Source organism: Taudactylus pleione, unplaced genomic scaffold, assembly GCF_031769625.1.
Source record: "Taudactylus pleione unplaced genomic scaffold, aTauple2 ptg000407l, whole genome shotgun sequence".
NCBI classification, from domain to species: domain Eukaryota; kingdom Metazoa; phylum Chordata; class Amphibia; order Anura; family Myobatrachidae; genus Taudactylus; species Taudactylus pleione.
The window spans coordinates 4,008,434-4,028,673 of NW_028284809.1; the positions used below are offsets into that span (position 1 = coordinate 4,008,434).

Consider the following 20,240-nt stretch of genomic DNA (forward strand, 5'->3'; position numbering starts at 1 on the left):
CTGAGAAAGCCATGCACTGTAGAAGCATTTTGTTTAAGGACTCCATCCCTGCTATTTGCTTGAATATACTTACGTGTTTCCTCACACGTACAGTTCTAATGCATGGACAGATGTAAGTCACCAAGCTGAAAACATTTGCAACAGGCGCTGACTCCATAATTAGATCATAAATAGTTTACGCACCTGAGAAAACTTATTGGAGGAACAAAGTTTAACTAACTACACATAGCATCTCTCCCGGTCTGTTCAGTTCTACGTTCCTTCCTGGGGAAGTCAACCACTTGACAGGTTTACAGACCCAGGGCTCCATTAGTTCCCCTAGTCAGGGTAATGTGCTATATGTGAGATCACGTTAGGTGCGTAATTGTGTACAAACCCCATGCATGATGGAGTGTACGAGGCTGTGACCAGAGGTATACAGGCAGTCCGAGCCGAAATCTCCTCTTAGGTGACAAGTTCTCAATGGGATTAAGATCTGGGGAGTTTCCTGGCCATGGACCCAAAATTTTGATGTTTTGTTCCCCGAGCTACTTAGTTATCACTGTTGCCTTATGGCAAGGTGCTCCATCATGCTGGAAAAGGCATTGTTTGTCACCAAAAACTGTTCTTGGATGGTTGGGAGAAGTTGCTCTTGGAGGATGTTTTGGTACCATTCTTTATTCATGGCTGTGGTCTTAGGCAAAATTGAGAGTGCGCCCACTCCCTTGGCTGAGAAGAAACCCCACACATGAATGGTCTCAGGATCCGTTGCCTTTAAGCCTGAATAAGTCTATACTAAGAAGAAGGCCTGTACTTTTATTAGTTTAGAAAATGTAGCAGTCTTTAGGCACATATCAGAAATATACATTTATAGCTGCACTATGGTATGTGTATGTGACATTCATACACAAGCTAGGTCAGAGAGCGGTGACCCGGATGTTGGCATTTTACCGCCCTACATGAAAACACCACAGAATATAGTAAAGAACTTTTTATTGCCTGAAGGCACATACGGCCCCTTAAATACACTAATAGTAGCCCCCCATAGCGTCTTCCATTTCCCTAACCCTAGCAGCAGGCTACACAGTGACCGACAGCCTGTATGTACAGGTTTCCGGTCATATCGCACTACTGAACCTGCACAGAAGATATAGGACTCACCGATAGTGCGGTTTGACAGGAAGAACGTAACACTAGTAGGTAGAGGTCAGATATTCCTGGTCTGCAGCCAGTTCCCTCTTCCGATACCAAATACACTCCAGACGGGTGAAGAAACAACCATTTACAAAGAGCTTTATATTAAATATAAGTAACAGGTTTCCCATTGTATTAGACTGTACTGTACTATATTGCACAACAGTGTATGTCTTCACAGATATTTATCTCTGTTCAAGCCATTTTTCCTGTCCCACTCTTAGATAATCGCCCAACATTGGTGATACTAGATAAAGCTTCATTTTTACATATTTTGACCCAGAAACAAGAATAAGTTGCAGGTCCTTGATCCCCACAAGAAGAGTCTCCACAGAGTACCATAGCGATATATGGCAGCGGACATCTAACCACAATCCAACACCGGGCCCGAGCTCTCCGTTATCTTGATGCCGGTGGTAACGGTTCTCAGTTCTCTGTCTTTGTTCTACACCGTCTGCTGCTCCAGTGCACAGGTTTCTGGTGAATACTCTCCTTCAACTAAAGGTCCCACTCCCTTATTCCCACTCCGGGCGGCCTCCGGTGCTCGGGAGCTAGACTTGACATATCTTAGCAGATTCAATATGGCGGCAGGGGTCACACCTGGAACACGGAAAGCTGCTCCGATCTGCGGAAAGGAGAGCAGTAAACACATTTCATTAGGAGGGAGAAAAAAAAAAAGGTTTCAAGACAAATCTGTGGCTCCAAGTTAGAGAAAAGATTCTCCCGCAAACATTTCCGGGCTTCATCTCAACTCCAAAGGGTGAAGCATTTATCATCTGTGTTTTATGACGAATGCTCTCTTTGTCAACACTGACTCCATCACTCCTGGCTATGTGGACACTAGGGTTCCATGGCTGGCTGGCTGGTTGACATTACAGACCATCAGGTGCCGTCAGCTAAGTAGCACCCTATAAAACGATAGTAAGAAAGTACTGCAATGACAACTGGAGTTTCAGAGATGCAGAACTGAGCCTATAGGGTGCTACAGTGGGTACACGTTGGGGCTGTGGCCTACCATGGGCTTTGTTACACCCTACAAAAGGCAAGACAAAGGCTATAATGCTGAAACTTATATCCCTCTACTCCTTTCTTGTTTACCATTAGGTAAGTAGAGACACAAAGACCCCGGCATTCTTGGTAGGGCTGGTCTGCATCCACTAAGCAGGAGGTGCATAACCACCATGAGACGGTGGACACCTAGAGGACCATCTCTCCCATGCAGGTGCCTCCTTGTAGAACGTGAAAGGTCTTCAGGTAATGAGGTGGTGGCTATGTATGATGCCCTGTGCCTAACACCCCAAATGGAGCCAAGATCAAGGGGGAGGGTGTCATAAAACATGGATGACATTAGCCCTGTCACAGAATTAGCCTAAATGGTTGTTCCGGGATCCAGTGTGTGATTACCACATTCTTTCCTGCAGCCGGGGAAAGAACCAACAGGGCATCTGAATTCTAGTACGTCATCGAAAGGAACATCCGCAAGCAACGAACCACATCAAGCAAATGAAGAGCCGTGTCCTTAGTGCTTGCAGGACAGGGTTTCAAGGGCGGCACACAACAATTCCTGGTTGTAAAACATGGAAACCACAGGAGGGCACTGTGCGAAGGACCACGGTGTCCTTGTGGAGGCAAGATATGGAGTCTGATGATAAAGTAGCTGGACAAGAAGACTGTTGGTGCAGCCAACGTCTGGGGAGGAGATATGGCCATTTGGGGTTTAGTAGAGCCGGGCACCGGGTGTCCCTTCCACAACGGAGACTCACCTGTTATCCCTTGAGCCATCTGCTGCATCATCCCAGGGCCAGATGTCACTGCTGTCCACGGCGTTCTTCTGCTCTAAGCCCCAACCGGCCGTATCTCCTCCCCAGATGTCAGCTGCACCACCGTGATAACCAGGCCCTAGGGGACGTCTGTAGAAAGACGGACCAGAGGTGCCTGGAATCCAGTGAGGCGGATAAGTCCGGAGCCCCTATATCTCAGATACGCTGAAAGGCTTTGATCACCAGCGTATCATCTGGCCCCTTCTAACACTGCCTAAGTGCACCAACCTTTCTACACTTTCCACCAGCGGGACGCCACTTGGACGACAGTATACTATTATACAAGTGACTTTTCTCTACATTTAGGATAAAGCTGGGATCAACAGCAACAGAACCAAAATACTTCTAAGTCAAAGAACATTAAGGGTCATATGGACACAGACATTCCAGTTTGACACCATTTGTTGGTTCTATGTTTGAAAGACATTACAAATGTGCAAATAGAACGGAGAGATTTTTTCCTTTATATTCATGTACGATTGTTTATGCACATTCCTGCCTGATTGGGCATAGCCCACCACTGTTTGTTTTATCTTGATCATTATGAGTAAAGTGATACTTAATCTGTGTCTAGGGGATTAGAGGCCATTAATTATCTTATTTGCTTACAATACTAGACAAAGCAGAACACATACAGGAAGAGCGCAGCACATTATCTCCATTATCTGTAATGATTAGGTTGGTCACCTCCATGTGCAGCTCTCTCCTAAGCAAGTATTATTTTCCGCGTGGAGAACTCAGAGCGCAGGTGTTATATCTTTTAGTAAGATGGCAATAAGCAGTGTTATCATCGATCGCCGAACCCTTTGGCAAACAAGACAGCGGAATCACGTAATTTTAGAAACTGTGGTGTAAAGAGCACTGCGCCACAAACCAGCCCCCTTACATTGAGGCTCTGTTGGAGAAGAGGGCATCGAAAAGAAGATCCAGATGGAAAGGGAGGTTAATTAGACAGGTATAACAGGACCATCTGAGGCAATGACCAATGTCTGTACCCACTGTAAATTAACCTTCCAGAAGAACTTGGGAGACCTGAGGAGTTTGTAGAAAACAGGAGATTAGCTGGGGCAGCCATGGAGCACGGATCTGTGAGACAATGTCCAGTCTTGTGGCCCTCCAGAGAGGGGGTTTGTGGCTGAAATGCGAGACTAGTTTGGCTCTCTATGGTGGCCCCAAATGACAACAAGACCTTCCGCCAATGATTGCCTTAGTCACGTGGTGGCTGCCATCTATACCAATGGCCTCTGTCCCAACCCTGCTCCTGTGTTTTCCATTCATTATGCCTTCCCCCTGGGGAAAAGGGGACAATCCCATTAATGAGGTACATGGAGCAGACACGAAAGCGAACAGGTGAGGTGGGAGAGGGATGAGAACAAGAGACTGGCAGAAGAACCCCCCATCTTACCGTCTCAGGCCGACTTTGAGATAGTTTCTCCCGAACTTCATTAGAAAGAATGGCGTCCAGGTTCATGTAATCTAGGTTGTCTGGCAACACCAAAGACTCGTCTCTCCGAACTTCAGCTATTTCCTTCTGCTGGTAACCGACGTGTATCTTATAAATAACTAGAATATGAAAGCGTGATGCGTTTGGCCATCAGAACTCTGGATACATTTAATAACAATTGTGAAATACAAACTTAAGGTGCATATCCACTACATGAGAAAAATGAGCGATTGAACGATTCAAACATTGTTATCGTTCATTAATCGTTCAGTGAATATGCCGGCAACGACCAGCGATGCGCGTTCCCGCTGGTCGTTGTCGGCATCTGTCATCACCTGAACATGCCGGCCAACCTGCCGATATCAACAGGTTGCGCATGCTTGGGGATGAGGGAGGGTGCCTGCACTGACCGACATATCGTTCAGTGTGGGCACATTATCCACTGCACAGGATGATGAACGATTGTACGGTTACAATATGTAATAGTACAGTCGTTCCACTCTCGTGTAGTGGATACGCACCTTTACAGTACACGAGTGACACATCAAGATATGTAGACAGAAAGAGAAATAAAGTGTAATCCTTTTAAACCTGTGCTCATGTCAGGACGCCATAAAGGATCTGATTATGTCATTATTTATTCAACAAAAAAAAACAAGCCAACATGAAGATGCTATGAGTGATAAAGTAAGTGCACCCGTACTGCTCCCACATCAGCAAAGAGGATACTTTGAGCCATGTGCTACTAATCAAGTGCACATGATAATATGATCATCAGGACAATCTACCTCCTCTATAGAAAAGCTGAACCTCTAATCTGCAGCATCAATGTCTGTATTACCAAATGCCAAGACGACCACCTCTCCTATCATTTTATAGAAGCAATTGTTGTTCATGTGTGGGAAGGGTTCGGGGTAAGGGGAGGAGGTTGTATAGATCGTTTTAATGGTAAACCCAAATTAGAGGCTGACGCGTTTTGTTGTGGAGTAACGCACAACTTCATCAGATTAATTTTTGGGTTATCCCACAATGAAACGCGTCAGTATTGTTACTTAGTTATGAGGCCATTAACTACTGAATCATGGCGTGTACTCCATTTCTCACTGATGTCCTCAATTATGTTGGCTTATTTTTGTTAAATAAATAGCAACAAAGTAAAACATGTTCTTTGTCACATAGAATTACATTTATCAAGTTGTAGGACATAGAGTAAACATTGTTAAGTGCGTCCTCATGTGTAGAATAAAACAAAGTGGGTTTCCAATGGACGGATATGAGATCAAACAGTGGTTCTCAAACAGTTGTTTTCCAGGTCGCCTGGGGTATAGAAAATATGACCTGTTAAGGGTCCCGAGGACCAAGGTTGAGAAACACGGAGATAGAATTGTTTATGTATGTTTTAAGCATACATCTGATAGTCATTGTTGTTAGCTGTTCTACTACAAACCATTATCTTTTATTCAATGCCTCTCTATATGGCAAACAAATATGGTTGTCACAGACTCAAAGCATGTTATGTGATGGCAGATGAGGGGGTGCAGGGGAGGATGTTCAAGTGCACATACAGAGCTCCTAAGGCATTCCAAATCCTCTGTGCTCATTACATCATATGCCATATGACTGTGGTTGCCATGGTAACCACATGACACTGCAGAATTAATTATTATTAGCACCTTGAAGAAACAAAGGAAAAATGTTACTTAACAAGATTCTGCCTATACTGTGGCCTGCTCTAGCGATTTATGTTAACCAAACTCTTATACCCCTAAAACATTTAACTTCCAGCGTATCGCGTTTACCTTCTGTCTTTAAGCGCTGAGCTATATCCCGCCTTTCGCTGAATTTCTGCAGAGGGTCTGGCAAGAACCGGGAGAGGGTCTCCATCTCCACCCCATCATACCTCAGCATGTCCTCAGCACTGGAGGAGGAAACGATTAATCAGCGGCAGTCTGTCTACAGTGTAGCTTTCATGTAACTGTCCATATATCACATTTTATATTGGGGATGTACAGTATCAGTTTGCACTCAGATAAGGAGAAATGAGAAAAGAAACTGACAAGGAAATGTATTTCATTTTTTTTAAATAGAATATAAAAATATTTTTAAAACTCTCAACATCCATGTAGGTATGGAAACTTCCTATCTATATTTGGAAATGTGTTACTGTAAATTACCCTTGGTGTTAAGCAGGATAAACTGAGACACTGCAAAGAGGAACATCTCGCTCTCCCGTCAGCAACAGGACTGATTTAACAAACATCTGACATGTCAGATTTCCAGAATATCGGTGCTCAGAGATCAGAGCACTCTGGGAGCTGTCAATTCAGCCATGATGTATGGGTACCATAGCTGAAAATAAAAGCCAAGTACCCTATCGTAGCTCTCTATACTGGGGGGCCGTGTACCTTGTCCTGCCCTAAAGGGCAAAATTAATATGGATCCCACAGAGGCACAGATGGCATTTGTGGAGAAGAAGGGGCTTTAATTCCTGGTCTGTACTGTCTCCATAGTGACACCTACAGGTTACCCCGCATACTGCACTGATAACCACAGATGGTACCTGAGGATGCTGGAACGGCTGGTGCCGATTTGGGCCTCTGGAATGCGTTTTTTCCATTCAATGGGTGAAAACCGTATGGAGCGGAGAACAGAGTGTCCATCATCCAGAGTCTCTCTGGTGGTCTGCGCCCGATCGTACCGCTCCCGAGAAACACAGCCTGCTTCTCTATACCCTGAGGACCAATCAGAGAAGTGAAACAACTGCTACACGTAACATGGACACATGCATATCTAAAACATATCCATACCAGAAACAAAAGGTATATGGAATCCAGTCAAATTCACATTTTATAGGTAGATGGGGGTTAGTTTCTCTTCCTGTGCCGGCCTCTTAGAGGGTGGAGACCACAGTCGGTGTGCCCCCTACTGGAAGGATATATGTAGTGCACCCGCATTTAACAGTCCTCCCCTTTGTTTCTCTGCTACAGAATGTGGATGAACTCCTTAAACCTTCTCCATTGGACGTCAGTCACCAGCTCACCTCTCAGACTGAGCCGGGTATCTGCGTTGTCTGGCCGCAGGGACATACGGAACTCGGCGCGGCTGGTGAACATGCGGTATGGTTCCCGTGTGCCTTGCGTGGTCAGGTCGTCGATCAGCACGCCAATGTACCCTTCTGTTCTGCTCACGGTGAACGCAGGCTGACCTTTAACCCGGAGTGCAGCATTTATTCCGGCAATCACCCCCTAGCAGGACAGAAATACTCTGATCACAAAGGAATCTGCACAGCAAGTAAATACAATACACCTTACTAAAACCTCAGACTTACCGACAGTCTCTCTTACCAGCATTGGGTAGATTGGCAGCCACCGCAGATCCCTACTTATAGGTGGCAAACATATTATAATCCTATACAGTGGTGTGAGAGTTGTCAATAGGTCACACACCTCTGAGGTTAATATCTCAGTTAATGTTATTCCCTGAAATCCATCTAAATATAAGAGTAATGGTAGACTTACCATTGATAACTCTTTTTCTTCGAAGTCCATAGGGTCCACAGGGATACCATGGGGGTAATGTGGTTGGAGAGATTCAGGCACCAAACAGTTAAAGCTTTCAGCTTCCAGGATGCCTCGGGTCCTCCTCCATATATACCCCGCCCCCAGCCACAGGCCTTCAGTTTTGTAAACAAGGCACGAGGCAGGAGAAGGAAAGAGGAGAAGGAAGAACAATTGTACACCAGAAACACTCTCACACAAAATGAGGGAATCCGTGACTGAAAGAAAAAATACCCAATGCAGCCAGGAGGGTCAGGGTGGGTGCCCTGTGGACCCTACAGACTTCCAGTTATCAATGGTAAGTCTACCATAACTCTTATTTTCTTCTTCAGGTCCCATAGGGATCCACAGGGATACCATGGGGATGTCAAAGCATTGGGGGACGTTCCTGAACAGAAAGGAGAACTCGTCGCCCAAAGGAAGCATCCTGAGAGGCAAAAGTATCAAAGACGTAGAAAAGTGTGGACAGAAGACCACGTGGCTGCCTTGCACAATTGTTCAGCAGAGGCACCATGACTAAATGCCCACAAAGGCCCTACAGACCAAGTAGAATGTGCCGTCACCGTGTTTGGAACAGGGATATCAGCCTCTGGACTCATAGATAGTCATACGTAACCATCGAGCCAGGGTCTGCTTGTTAGCTGGCCATCCTCGTTTGTGAAAACCATTTAAAACAAAAAGAGTATCTGATTTTCTAACAGAGTTTGTACTCTCCACATATATACGGAGAGCACGAACTACATCCAGGGAGGCTTCACCGACAGAGAGGTCTGGAGCCTGAAAAGATGGAACTACAATTTCTTAATTTACATGGAAACGGGACACTACCTTAGGAAGGTAACCCTCCCTTGTACGAAGAACAGCTTTATCCTGGTGAAAAATAAAAAATGGAGAGCGACAAAAGAGCACTGCCAAATTAGAGACTCTGCGTGCAGAAGAGATAGCGAGGAGAAAAAGTGTCTTCGCTGTCAATCATTTCAAGTCTACAGAGTGCAGAGGTTCAAATGGGGGAGCTTGTAGCCCCTTATTAACCAAAGACAGATCCCAAGGTGCTACCGGTGGGACAAAAGGAGGCTGAACTCGCAGAACTCCCTGAAAAAAAATTCTAACATCTGGTAATAAAGCAATTTTTCTCTGGAACCAGACTGGTAATGCAGAAACCTGCACTCTCAAAGTGGCAAGGCAGAGACCAAGGTCTAAACCAGCCTGGAGAAAAGCCAGTACCTGGGAACCCCTAAACACCTTAGGAACATACTTCATGTGGGAACACCATTGACCAAAAGAATTTGAAACCCTGTAATAGATGTGGACAGAGGCAAGCTTTCGTGCCCTAAGCATCGTTTGAATCACAGAGCTGGAGAAACCTTTGGCTCTTAAGATGGAAGATTCAAGAAACACGCGGTCAAAGCCAGACGAGGCAAGTCCGGGAGCCGGCAGGGACCCTGCATTAACAGATCCGGCCATAGAGGAAGAGGATACGGACTGTCTATGAAGAGATTCCGTATGTCGGTGAACCAATGACGTCTTGGCCAAGCAGGAGCCACTAGTATTCCTGCTTAAATTTTCTGAGAACCCTTGGGATGAGGGAAATCGGAGGAAAGAGATACGCAAGCTTGAAGCACCATCTTACTGATAGTGCATCCAACAAAGGATGCTGAGGCACCTCTGGTGCTGGACCCATACCTGGGGACCTTGTGGTTGTGACATGATTCCATGAGGTCTATGTCTGGTAGGCCCCATTTGTTCACCAAGAGTTGAAACACACCCGGTCCTGACGACTTAGGAAGTCCGCTTCCCAAATGAGGATTCCCAGGATGAATATTGCGGAGATCGTCGGAAGATGACGTTCTGCCCAAATCAGAATGTTTGTCACTTTCTTCATAGCTGAATGACTTTGCGTGCCTCCCTGATGATTGAGATAGGCTACTGTAGTCACGTTGTTGGACTGGATCTGGACAGGCTTGCCTTGGAACATGTCCTATGCCATGATAAGGGCATTGTATACTGCTCGCAGATCCAGAATGTTACTGGCAGATGACTTTCCTGATTTGTCCATCTTCCCTGAAAGGTGTGATGACTTGTCACTGCCCCCCATCCGCGAAGGCTGGTGTCCGTGGTGAGAAGTACCCAATTTGGAATCCAGAATGGGCACCCTTTGTCCAGATGATCCTTTTTCAGCCACCACAAGAGGGAGAGACGAACCTCTGGAGTGAGAGTGAGAAGGATCCTCTGGGACCTTATTAGCTGATACTGTCCGTTCCACCTGGAGAGAATCAATCTTTGCAGAGGCCTGGAATTAAATTGAGCATACTCCACCATGTCGAAGGTGGATACCATTGATCCCAGGACCTGCATCGCTGATGGAATAGATACCCTTCGCTTGCATAGTAGTTTGTGTACTCGCAATGATAGGGCCGCAATCTTGTCCTCTGGTAGAAACACCCTTTGTACCGGAGAATCCAGAAGTGCTCCCAGATGTATCATCTGCTGTGTTGGAGAAAGAGGATTTCTTCCAATTGATGATCCAGCCGTGCCTTTGTAGGCAAGCTATGGTCAGTTGAAAATGGTGTTGTAAAACAACTGGAGTTTGTACCAATATCAGAAGATCGTCCAGATATGGTAATATTCTGATTCCCCGACGCCTGAGATAGGCCGTCATGACTGCCATTATCTTGACGAATACCTGGGGGGCTGTAGATAAGTCAAAGGGCAGTGCCTGAAATTGGTAATGCTGTTGTAGGACAGCAAACCGAAGAAATTGTTGGTGGGATTGCGTAATAGGAAATGCAGATACCCATCCTGAATGTCCAGGGAAACCATAAAATCACCAGGCTCCATTGCCAAGATAATTGACCGGAGAGTATCCAAACGATGGCTTACCCCTGAGAGACCACTTCTCGGACCCAAGCATCTGTTGTTGTTTGATGCCAGCAATCCGCAAACTGAAGAAGTCGACATCCCACCCTGAGATCCCCCAGGAGGAGGCCTGCCCCATCAGGCCGAGGATTTGTCTTTCGGCTTAGAAGCTGGACGTCTGGCTGGTCCAGACCGGAAATAGAACTGCCTAGATTTTATTGTATCAGTAGATGGCAGACCTGCACACTTTGAAGCCTGCCAGAGTAGCTATTATCATATCCAACTCTGCTCTAAAAAGTATATTTCCATAGAAAGGTAAGGTTTCCAGTGCCGCCTTTGATCCTGTATCAGCCTTCCAGGATCTTAACCAAAGGACCCTGCGTGCCACTATTGAAGCTGCTGATGCTTTAGAGGATACAATTCCAGCATCTACTGCAGCTCCTCCCAGATAGGAAGCCTCTTCCCGTATGTGAGAGATATTCATCATCTGTTCTCTGGTAGCATCTGGTAGAGAATCTTCCAATGCCCCCATCCATTCTTCAACAGCTTTGGCTACCCAGGCTCCAGCCATAGCTGGAGCGAATAACAGCTCCCGATGATGAAAATATTGCCTTAAGACACGCTTCAATTTTCCTATCTGTAGAATCCTAAAGAGAAGATGCTGACGGAATAGGCAACGTAGCATTTCTGACTAAGTGCGACACGTGAGGATTCACAGTAGGAGGTACCTCCCACTTCGTACATACAGAAGCTGGGAAAGGATACTACGATGCTAATCATAAAACCGTTTGTCCGGGTTACACCATGCCTCTTCCATAAGCTCAGTGAGCTGCTCAGATTCAGGAAACGCAGTTTTAGCCACGTTCCGATGTTTAAACATTGGAGCCTTCTTACCAGGGGCTGGTTCATCATCCTGATTATCTAGGATTTATTTAACCGCCCTCACCAAAGAAGAAACATCCACTGTGCATGGATGGTCCTTCTCACCCGAACTAGACCCTGAAGACATACCCTGCGCATCATCCGATTCCCCTGATGATGCGTCTGAATCCATATGGTGAACAGGCCGATAAAAAGATAAGTTTCTCTTGGGTGCTTTAGTAACTACCGGTCTGCTTGCAACAGCTGACTGAGCCATACTCTTGACTTGAGTGGGCATAAGCATCTATCCAGGAAGGATGTATAGGAGGTGTAAACATAGCATGCTGTGGCTACCCCATACAAGGAAGCAGTATGGGATAAGCCATGCAATCCACAAACTGCTTCATAAACTGAGACAAGGAAGACACCCAGGATGGCTCTTGTTCAGGGACTGGTATACTGGACTGGTGAGGTGGTTCTTTATAACAGACAGCACACAAACCATCCTTTATAAAATCCTGAGAGGACAAGCAGTCAAACAGGCTTTAGACGAAACCAGCACAGGGGCCTCCCCCTCCTGCTTCCCTTTACTTTTTGACATATAATTATAAAGGTAACAATGCAATGTAATGTGACAACCTTCACAAATAACAAATAAATGTGAAGTATAAAGGAAAACCCCCACACAACTGCAACAGAGGGATGAGGAAAAAAACAGTGATAGTTATAACTGACAGTCAGATATAAAAGACAGTATTAACACAGCAGCTAGAACAGACACATACAATGCATATGCAAATTAAGTTGCCCTGGGCTTTGAATCAATTACTCAAAAGCACAATATACCTGGCCCATGTTAGAGGTATACAGGGAGACTGACCAAAAAACTCCTGAGACCAACAGCTACAGCAGCGCACCGATAGTGGACTGTGAGCATCTCATATACACGAGGTGTGTAGGAGGGGCGACCCAGAGGTACGAAAACCTTTGGAGGAATCGCCTTACCTGACATCTGCGTGCGTCCGGGTCCCAGGATTGCTGCTAGCAAGCTCAGCCAAGACCCGCCGAAATCACCAGCCCTGTTACTGGTGTTGCGGCCTGGCGGAGGTAGATGGAGTCACAGTACATGCGTCTTAATTCAGACGCTTGGTACTGCCAACCCAAAAACATAGAAAATAAAATAAAACATAAAAGCCTAGGACTGCCTGAGCAGTCCTGTTACAAAGGTGCGTCTGAATCCTGCCACACCAAATGAACAACTGAAGGCCTGTGGCTGGGGTATATATGGAGGACCCGAGGCATCCTGGGAGCTTACAGCTTTAACTGCTTCGTGCCTGGATCTCTCCAACCACATTAACCCCATGGTATCCCTGTGGAACACTATGGACCCTGAAGAAAAATGGTGTTATTTGGGTTATACCAGTTTCCCAAACTCGATCTCCAAGGCACCCTAACATTCCAGGTTTTAAGGATATCTATGCATGACCAAAAGTGACTTAATTAGCACCTTGTTCAGTTTGATTTAACCACCTGAGCTCAACCATGGATATCTCTAAAACCTGAACTGTTGGGGTCCTTTGAGGACCACATTTGGGAACCTCTGGGTTATACAATAAAACCCTCTGATGTGTGTGACCGAGTGGTATATCCTGTGGGGTCTTTAGGTCTCTTATTTCCAGTCTACCTGAGCAGCAGCCTCTTCGTATCCGGTGGTGCCGTTAATCTGTCCGGCCAGGAAGAGTCTCTGGACTAGAAAGGTCTCCAGAGAGGAACGAAGCTGCCGGGGGTCCATAAAGTCGTACTGGACTCCGTATCCTACAAAAAGTGAGAGAACATTAAAGCAGGGGTATTCACAACATGCGGCCAACCAGCTGCTGTGGAACTACACATCCCAGCATGCCTTGCCACAGTATTGCTATTGGGGCATGCTACAACTGTGACAGGGCATGCTGGGAAGTGCAGTTCCTCAACAATTGTAGGGCTGCATGTTGTGAATACTCTAGGTGTAAAGCTTCGTTCACAGACGACAAACCTATTTCCCATGCAATAAAACCAGTATATAGAATGGTCCCTGTACCCTACTGCCATCAGCTGGAGTGTATGGTACCAACAGAAATGAAATTAACACAGATCATAACCCAGAGGAGACAGAGAAAGCTCCACCATTCCACGAGAAGTACGCTCCCTTCTACCTCTCAAACTATGGTGGAAATGTGCTTTGTCACAGTCCCTGGGAGGAGTCAATGCCGGGTCGGTGGGCAGAACAATCTACGGTAGTCATGAATAGCCCATTCCAGGTGATAATACAACAGAACTGGGTTAGCCCAGGCTCCAACCTCCTATGCCAATGGCACTTAGAATGACTTGAACTTCCCTGGTTGGTAAATGAGTACTGGAGGAGCCTGGCTTCTTGTTTCTGTGCCATGTCTCCCATGGGTTCTGATTACCCGCGCCAATCATTTGTGTGCCCAGAACAGGCCAGAAACCTTACTAGAGTGTAAACACCTGTAAGACAGGACATAATGTGCCCACAACGCAATGGAGAAATGAGATCAGGTCATTAATTGGTGTGCAGCCATCACACTGCGGAGGCGGCCATTGCTGATGACAATGCATCCCAACAATTCACTAGTGGCAGATCCAGAGAGGGGTGATCCACACACCACACCGATGTGCCTGGCGGCCAGGAAGCAGGTCTACCACCTACCCGGTCACACTGATTGTGCTGAAGCATCCTTCGTCTGCTTCTAAGCCGCCAGAGGTGCAGTATGCAATGTCATATCCAGAAGAACACTCATTGGTGGATGGAGAAGTGGGAGGTTGCCAAACTCTTATTTGTCAATAGTTGGAACTATCCCATAATCGGAGCATGGTTTCACCATTTTACATCGGCCGCTGCAATTCACTAGGAGCCAGTTATATTCACTAACTACTAACCTGGCCTCAGCATGTGAACATTCTCCAGACCAGGGATCGCTCTCAGAAGCCTCTCCTGAGCCTCGGCTGGTAGAGTCACAGATAGTCCCTGGGGATAGATTACATCTGATTCCAGCCCCTCAGGCTCAAGCCAGACCTGGTGACTTCGACCCGGGAACCGTAAGACCTTTGACTCAATGGAGGGACAGTACCTAGAAGACAAAGTAAAGTGGTCAGGTGACTTGTAAGACACACAAATGTCGGCTACACACTAAACGATATGTCGTACGAACCCTCAGATCGGGCCAACGTACCAGGAACATTGTCTAGTGTGCACCCACTATGCGCGGCCCCGCTGGGCGATCGGGGTCGTTCCATCGTCCATGCAAGCGACCCAGCTGTCAACGCCGGCAAGGTCAATGGTTCTTGCGAACGTCATATCGGGCAGGCGGTCACCGGACCGTGCAGTTGTGTACCGCCCGCCAGATATATATATCATTCGATGGCACCATCGGCCGTCACATCTGGCAGTCGGCAAGTGTGTACCCATCTTTAGGCATCTCCTGGTGAACAGGTAACCACCCTGAAGCGGCCATCAAGGCGCAAAGTGAAAGCATTGTATGCCGCACATCCAGCGCACCTCGTTAACGAGCCCCAGTGGGTCTTACCGTGGGCCAGCGCTCGTCTCCTTGACGTGACTGCTCAGATGTAAGTTTTCTCTAATGATTTGCTCCACGCTGGGGCTGGTGTGAGTCATGTGACATGGGAGCTGTAGTTCAGGCTAAATAGAACACATACATGTTACTGCATGATCATGTTGCTGTTTAAGTGACATTTAATACTGTACATTAACCTCAGGATTATAATCAGTCACCGTGGACGGCTTTCGGGAAACACTCACTGCATTATAGGGTCAATTGTCAGATACTGGCTACAATATGGCAACAAGTGTCACCAGCATAACGGCCACAAACTGCTTTCTCCTCTAATTCTTCTACACCTATCGTCCCCTTTATATGAATTTCATACCTTGATCCAGACGCTATCATTCATGAAGCTGAATGGTATGGGCTCACTATCCGCCTCTTGTCTTTGCAGGCTACTGAAGTCTACAGAATCCTTTGAGATGCGGGGTGGGGTTCCGGTCTTTAACCTCCCAACCGCGAAACCCAAATGTTCCAGGGTGCGTGCGAGACCGACTGCAGGCTCCTCCCCCCAGCGCCCGGCGGGAACATGTTCCGTGCCGATCCTTACCATTCCACGGAGAAATGTGCCATTTGTCAGCACCACGGTGTTGGCGAATATCTTACTTCCATCGGCTGTAGGGGAACAATGCAGTGGGGCTCAGTAAGCGCAGTACAAGCCAAACGTACGGGATGAAACAGGGTTGTGACAAAACCATATTAAACATGCTGGATGGGTGTAATTTGTATTACACATTATAAAATAGTAAAACGATCACTCAGCGGTGGTTATAGGAAGAATAGGTCAATTATACAAACCCAGTATGATCCCGCTGACTTGACACTTTCCAGGATAAGTGGGATCTGGGGGCCCTAAAATCAAATCTTCCACAGAGCCCTCTGTCACAGTCAGACCCGGCATGTTCAGGATGGCTTTCTGCAGAGAAATATGTCGAAGGTTTAAAATCCACCTACATGTAACCGTATATTATAGACAAATTTCTTTATTTCAGTTGACCACATGAATACAAGAAAAGAGAACAGTCTGTCCATTGTAAATAACTTTATTGATACAATAGGTCTATTGTTGAACCCAAGTGCACGGCATATAGAAAAAAAAAATTTACATAAAGCTGAAATTCCCCTTTAAAATAACAGGTATTTATATCTCTGTGGCTAATTCTCGGTACATACAGCATTTCAACATCAGACTGCATGTGCTGCCACCTACTGGTCCAAAGGACTCACTGACCTGCATATTCTGCCTGTATAAAGTCCTGTCAATCTGGGCCCGCAGCCCCCACACTGCTGGTCCCTTTCGGCGGTTTAGGACCTTGTAGTGGATCCCGGAGAGGTCACAAATCCTTCCACAAACTCCATCCAGAGCGTCCACTTCTCGCATCAGGTGACCCTTCCCGATGCCCCCAAAAGATGGATTACAGGACATCTGACCTGGGTGTGTTCAATGATATGAGCGTAAGATGCAGGTCCAGGAATGAAATCTCAGTGTAACACATTAGCAGAACTGAGGGTTTCTGATGCCCGTGACCCTGATCAGTTCCATGATATACATTGCATACTATAATAATTTTGGCAGAACACAGATTTGTTATTTTAGTACGTCGGTGATAAGTAGAGTCAAATAAATCCATATATATTTTACCTATCGTTTCCACCTTGTGTGTAATGAGCAGAGTCTTGGCTCCTGTCCGTGCTGCCGCAGCTGCAGCCTCAGTGCCGGCATGTCCTCCCCCCACAACCACCACATTATACTGTGGATCGTCATCGCTACTCGTAGCAGAGCTTCCTAGGCGCCTGGAGACCCGGAAGAATGAGCGCCGCACGCCATGACAGAGAATCCACTGCAAAAAATAATAGATATATGTTCAACTATCCCAGCAAACACTGTACATGGTTATCTCAGAGAGAATGTAAAGGAGACCCTATCGGATCACTCATATTATAGCATCCTGTAGCACACTGGGTTGCGTTTGCTGCTTGCCTGGATCCCTTCCTGTCAATGGAGCCTGTTAGTGTATGTGGAAAATTACTGTGCACATATTTACTATAACGACCAGAAATAAGGTAATGGCATGTACACGGCGTGCCAGGAGGGAACCTCATTTAAGGTGGTATCAACCTATGGACATTATAATCTAGGTTTCTACATTGCACTACCACAATCACCAGCTGCACCCTGCTGTAAGTAACTGCACAGGGATCATAGCGACCAGTTATTGCTCTTCCTGCTGCCACTGTCATAGCAGCATGCTGACAGCTAAGTATAGGGGCCGAGGAAGTGTCTCCTCTGCCCCTTCTTATCTGCACCCCATTAGTCACAGTGACCATGGGGAGGGGAGGCAAATTACTTGTGCCGCCCTGGGTGGCATTTGGAGCAGAATGCCCCCAGTTATATATGTGACCAGGTTCACCAGATCAACCATTTCAATGACCAGACGTGTACACTTACAGTCTTTACTGTGCAGCGAGCATGTCTGCCCGGCTGATCTGGTGAGAATACAATTACTACAGTGCGTCATAATAATATGTAATAAGATACAGAATAATGTACCCGCCCCAATAAATTACGTGGCTGTTAAACATCGCAGAGGAGCTCTGGACCATATAATGCCTCAGGGCCGCAGACTTCAATAAGGTTTTTGGAAAGCTGATGTCTTTGATAGTTTATAGTGAGCGACAAGGCGGAGGCCGGGATGGGGTGGGTTGTAGGCATGGATATAGGATGCCCCTATGGAATGATGGCTGGGCTTCCACCATCTAAACGTTTGATGCAATGGTAACTAATAGCAACCTATGGACATTTTTAGTGTTAAACAGATGAATTCAGCTGTATTTTAACACTGGGTGACTATAACGTCCACACCATTCAATGGCGCCTGCCATCGGAAAGCTGACCATCAAATGGTGCGGCCGGCGGTTCTAATCCAGACAGCGGAAGCCCGGCAGGGGTGAAAATCCTGAAGCTAGAAAAGGTAAGTATGAACTAACCTTTTTTTTTACCCCCTTACCCTCCTTTATGGGTGCCAAACCCTAACCTCCCTCCCAAGTGCCTAACCTCCCCCCCCCCCTTCCCCGCAGCCTAACCCTAAATCTCCCGGGGGGGTGCGGCGGCGGTTCTAATCCTGACAGCGGAGGCCACTAACCTCCCCCCCCCCCCCAGGAGTGCCTAACCCTAACCCTCCCCTAGCCTAACCTTCCGGGGGTTGCCTAACCCTAAATCCCCCCCCGGGAGCCCCTAACCTAACCCTCCCCCCGCCACCACCATCACCACCCCCCCCCGCGACTGTCCGCGCCCGGCTTACCTTCGATCGGTAAACCAGGTGTCGGGCTCCCGGCGTAGGTCTAATGAGAGGCGTCGGGATTACGATGCCTGTCATTTTTACCTTGCCGGGATTAGAAAGCTGGCGGTCGGGATTTCGTCCGTCGGCTTCCCGACTGCTTCCCCATTGAACATCGATGTCCACACCTAGGTGGTGGGGTGGGTGTATGCCACGTATCATGCTGGCTTTCTCTTTATAAGGCTTATTCACACTACTGTACAAGTATACTAGCATCACTCGGTTACTATAGTGCTTGATACAATGTATTCCCTCTTTGACGGCACAGCCTGGGCCTTATCACATCCACACTGGCCGGGGTAACCTACAGCCATTCGGGTGTCGAGAGACTACGATCCCCAGCGTGCTCGGACAGGCAGACAGTACATGCTGGGACTTGTAGTGCCATTAGCTGGAGAGCCAGGGCTGACTGAGACTATCGGCAGCTACTCCGGGTTATTCTGCTCCCAGCAGCCGTCACTCATCTCCCCAACACCCAGGGGGGCTTCCTCTATATCGGTATTCCCCAACACAGCGCCCTCACTCACCTTCCCCCCGTGCTCTGCTATGTGCGTCGCCATCTTGGTGATCACATGACCGAGCACACAGTGAGAGAGACGATGAGGGGAGAGAGGAGGCGGGCCGCTCTGTGCCGCACTCTAATGCTGTGGAGGTCTGCACTGCTGTATTTATTTTATTGTAGATATTATATAACGCAGTTGTTCCCAAACACTCTGTCCAGGGTTTGAGGGTATCCATGCCTATGTACAAGATGATTCAATCAAACTGATTGAAGTACTAATGAATCCACCTGTGCACAAGCATGGATCTATCCTTACAACCTGGACTGTTTAGAGTCCCTTGCAGAACGAGTTCGGAAACCACTGGTACTATGGGGAATGGCGTCCACTCACACTAACCCCCCGGCAGCTGGGGACTGGCATCTAAAAACCGCTGCGCAAAGTGCCACACATTGCAGGGGGAAACCGCCACAGATTGGCGTACAAAAATAGCAGAGAAAAAAAAAAAAAAAGAATCATCTGAAAAACCACCGTACGTCGCTGGGAAAACAGCTGCGAATCCTTGGGGAAGAATCGCTGCAAAACGTGAAGGAAATCCACCGAAAATCGCCAAAAAAACAGCCACATCGCTAGGAAAACAGCCACATCGCTAGGAAAACCGCCACAAATCATTGGAGATTGCAGCACATTGCCGTAAACCTCAGCGGTTTGGTCTGAATCTGTCGGTGGTTTAGAGAGAATCGCCATTGCCTGTGCTCTCCCCTCCCCATTGACCAATATGCTAGTATGACTATAATACATTAACATATGAGGAGTATGATTTACCGCTGGACCCATGCCTGGCGGTTGGAATCCCGACAGCGGCATCCCGGCAGAGGAGGAAATCCTGATCGTCCAAGGTAAGTATTGTCTAACCTAATTCTACCCCCTAACCTTCCCCCCCAGTGCCTAACTCTAATCCACCCTCTAAGTGCCTAAACCTAACTCGCCCCCCCTCCCGGGGGGGTGCCTAACCCTAAATCCCCCCCGGGAACCCTAAACCTAACCCTTCCCTCCCTGCGGCTATCCGCG

The 20,240-nt window shown here is 47.2% G+C and overlaps 1 protein-coding gene across 2 annotated transcripts; it reads right to left on the reverse strand.

The window, feature by feature from the left end:
- Window positions 1-955: 955 nt before the first annotated feature.
- On the reverse strand, window positions 956-19,295 carry MTO1 (mitochondrial tRNA translation optimization 1). 2 transcript variants are annotated; one of them, XM_088446924.1, is made up of 13 exons: window positions 19,197-19,295; window positions 16,974-17,172; window positions 16,563-16,762; window positions 16,130-16,247; window positions 15,657-15,946; window positions 15,296-15,408; window positions 14,649-14,839; window positions 13,396-13,526; window positions 7,478-7,682; window positions 6,998-7,169; window positions 6,237-6,355; window positions 4,399-4,556; window positions 956-1,798 (listed from the first exon to the last, which is right to left on the reverse strand). In XM_088446924.1, the coding sequence occupies exons 1-13, from the start codon at window positions 19,227-19,229 to the stop codon at window positions 1,619-1,621; spliced, it is 2,109 nt and encodes a 702-aa protein (XP_088303050.1). In that variant the 5' UTR covers window positions 19,230-19,295; the 3' UTR covers window positions 956-1,618. The 2 variants fall into 2 exon arrangements, with proteins under 2 accessions (XP_088303050.1, XP_088303051.1); XM_088446925.1 differs by lacking the exon at window positions 19,197-19,295 and adding an exon at window positions 18,978-19,185.
- Window positions 19,296-20,240: the final 945 nt, after the last annotated feature.

Excerpts from the sequence above, each read along its gene's own strand:
- MTO1 (XM_088446924.1), bottom strand. The coding sequence starts at position 19,229 with ATGGCGACGCACATAGCAGAGCACGGGGGGAAG. Across the intron at positions 7,683-13,395 it reads ACGAAGAGGCTGCTGCTCAG|GGGGTGATTGCCGGAATAAA; the intron begins GTAGACTGGAAA and ends CTGTCCTGCTAG. Across the intron at positions 4,557-6,236 it reads TCAGCGCTTAAAGACAGAAG|TTATTTATAAGATACACGTC; the intron begins GTAAACGCGATA and ends TTCATATTCTAG.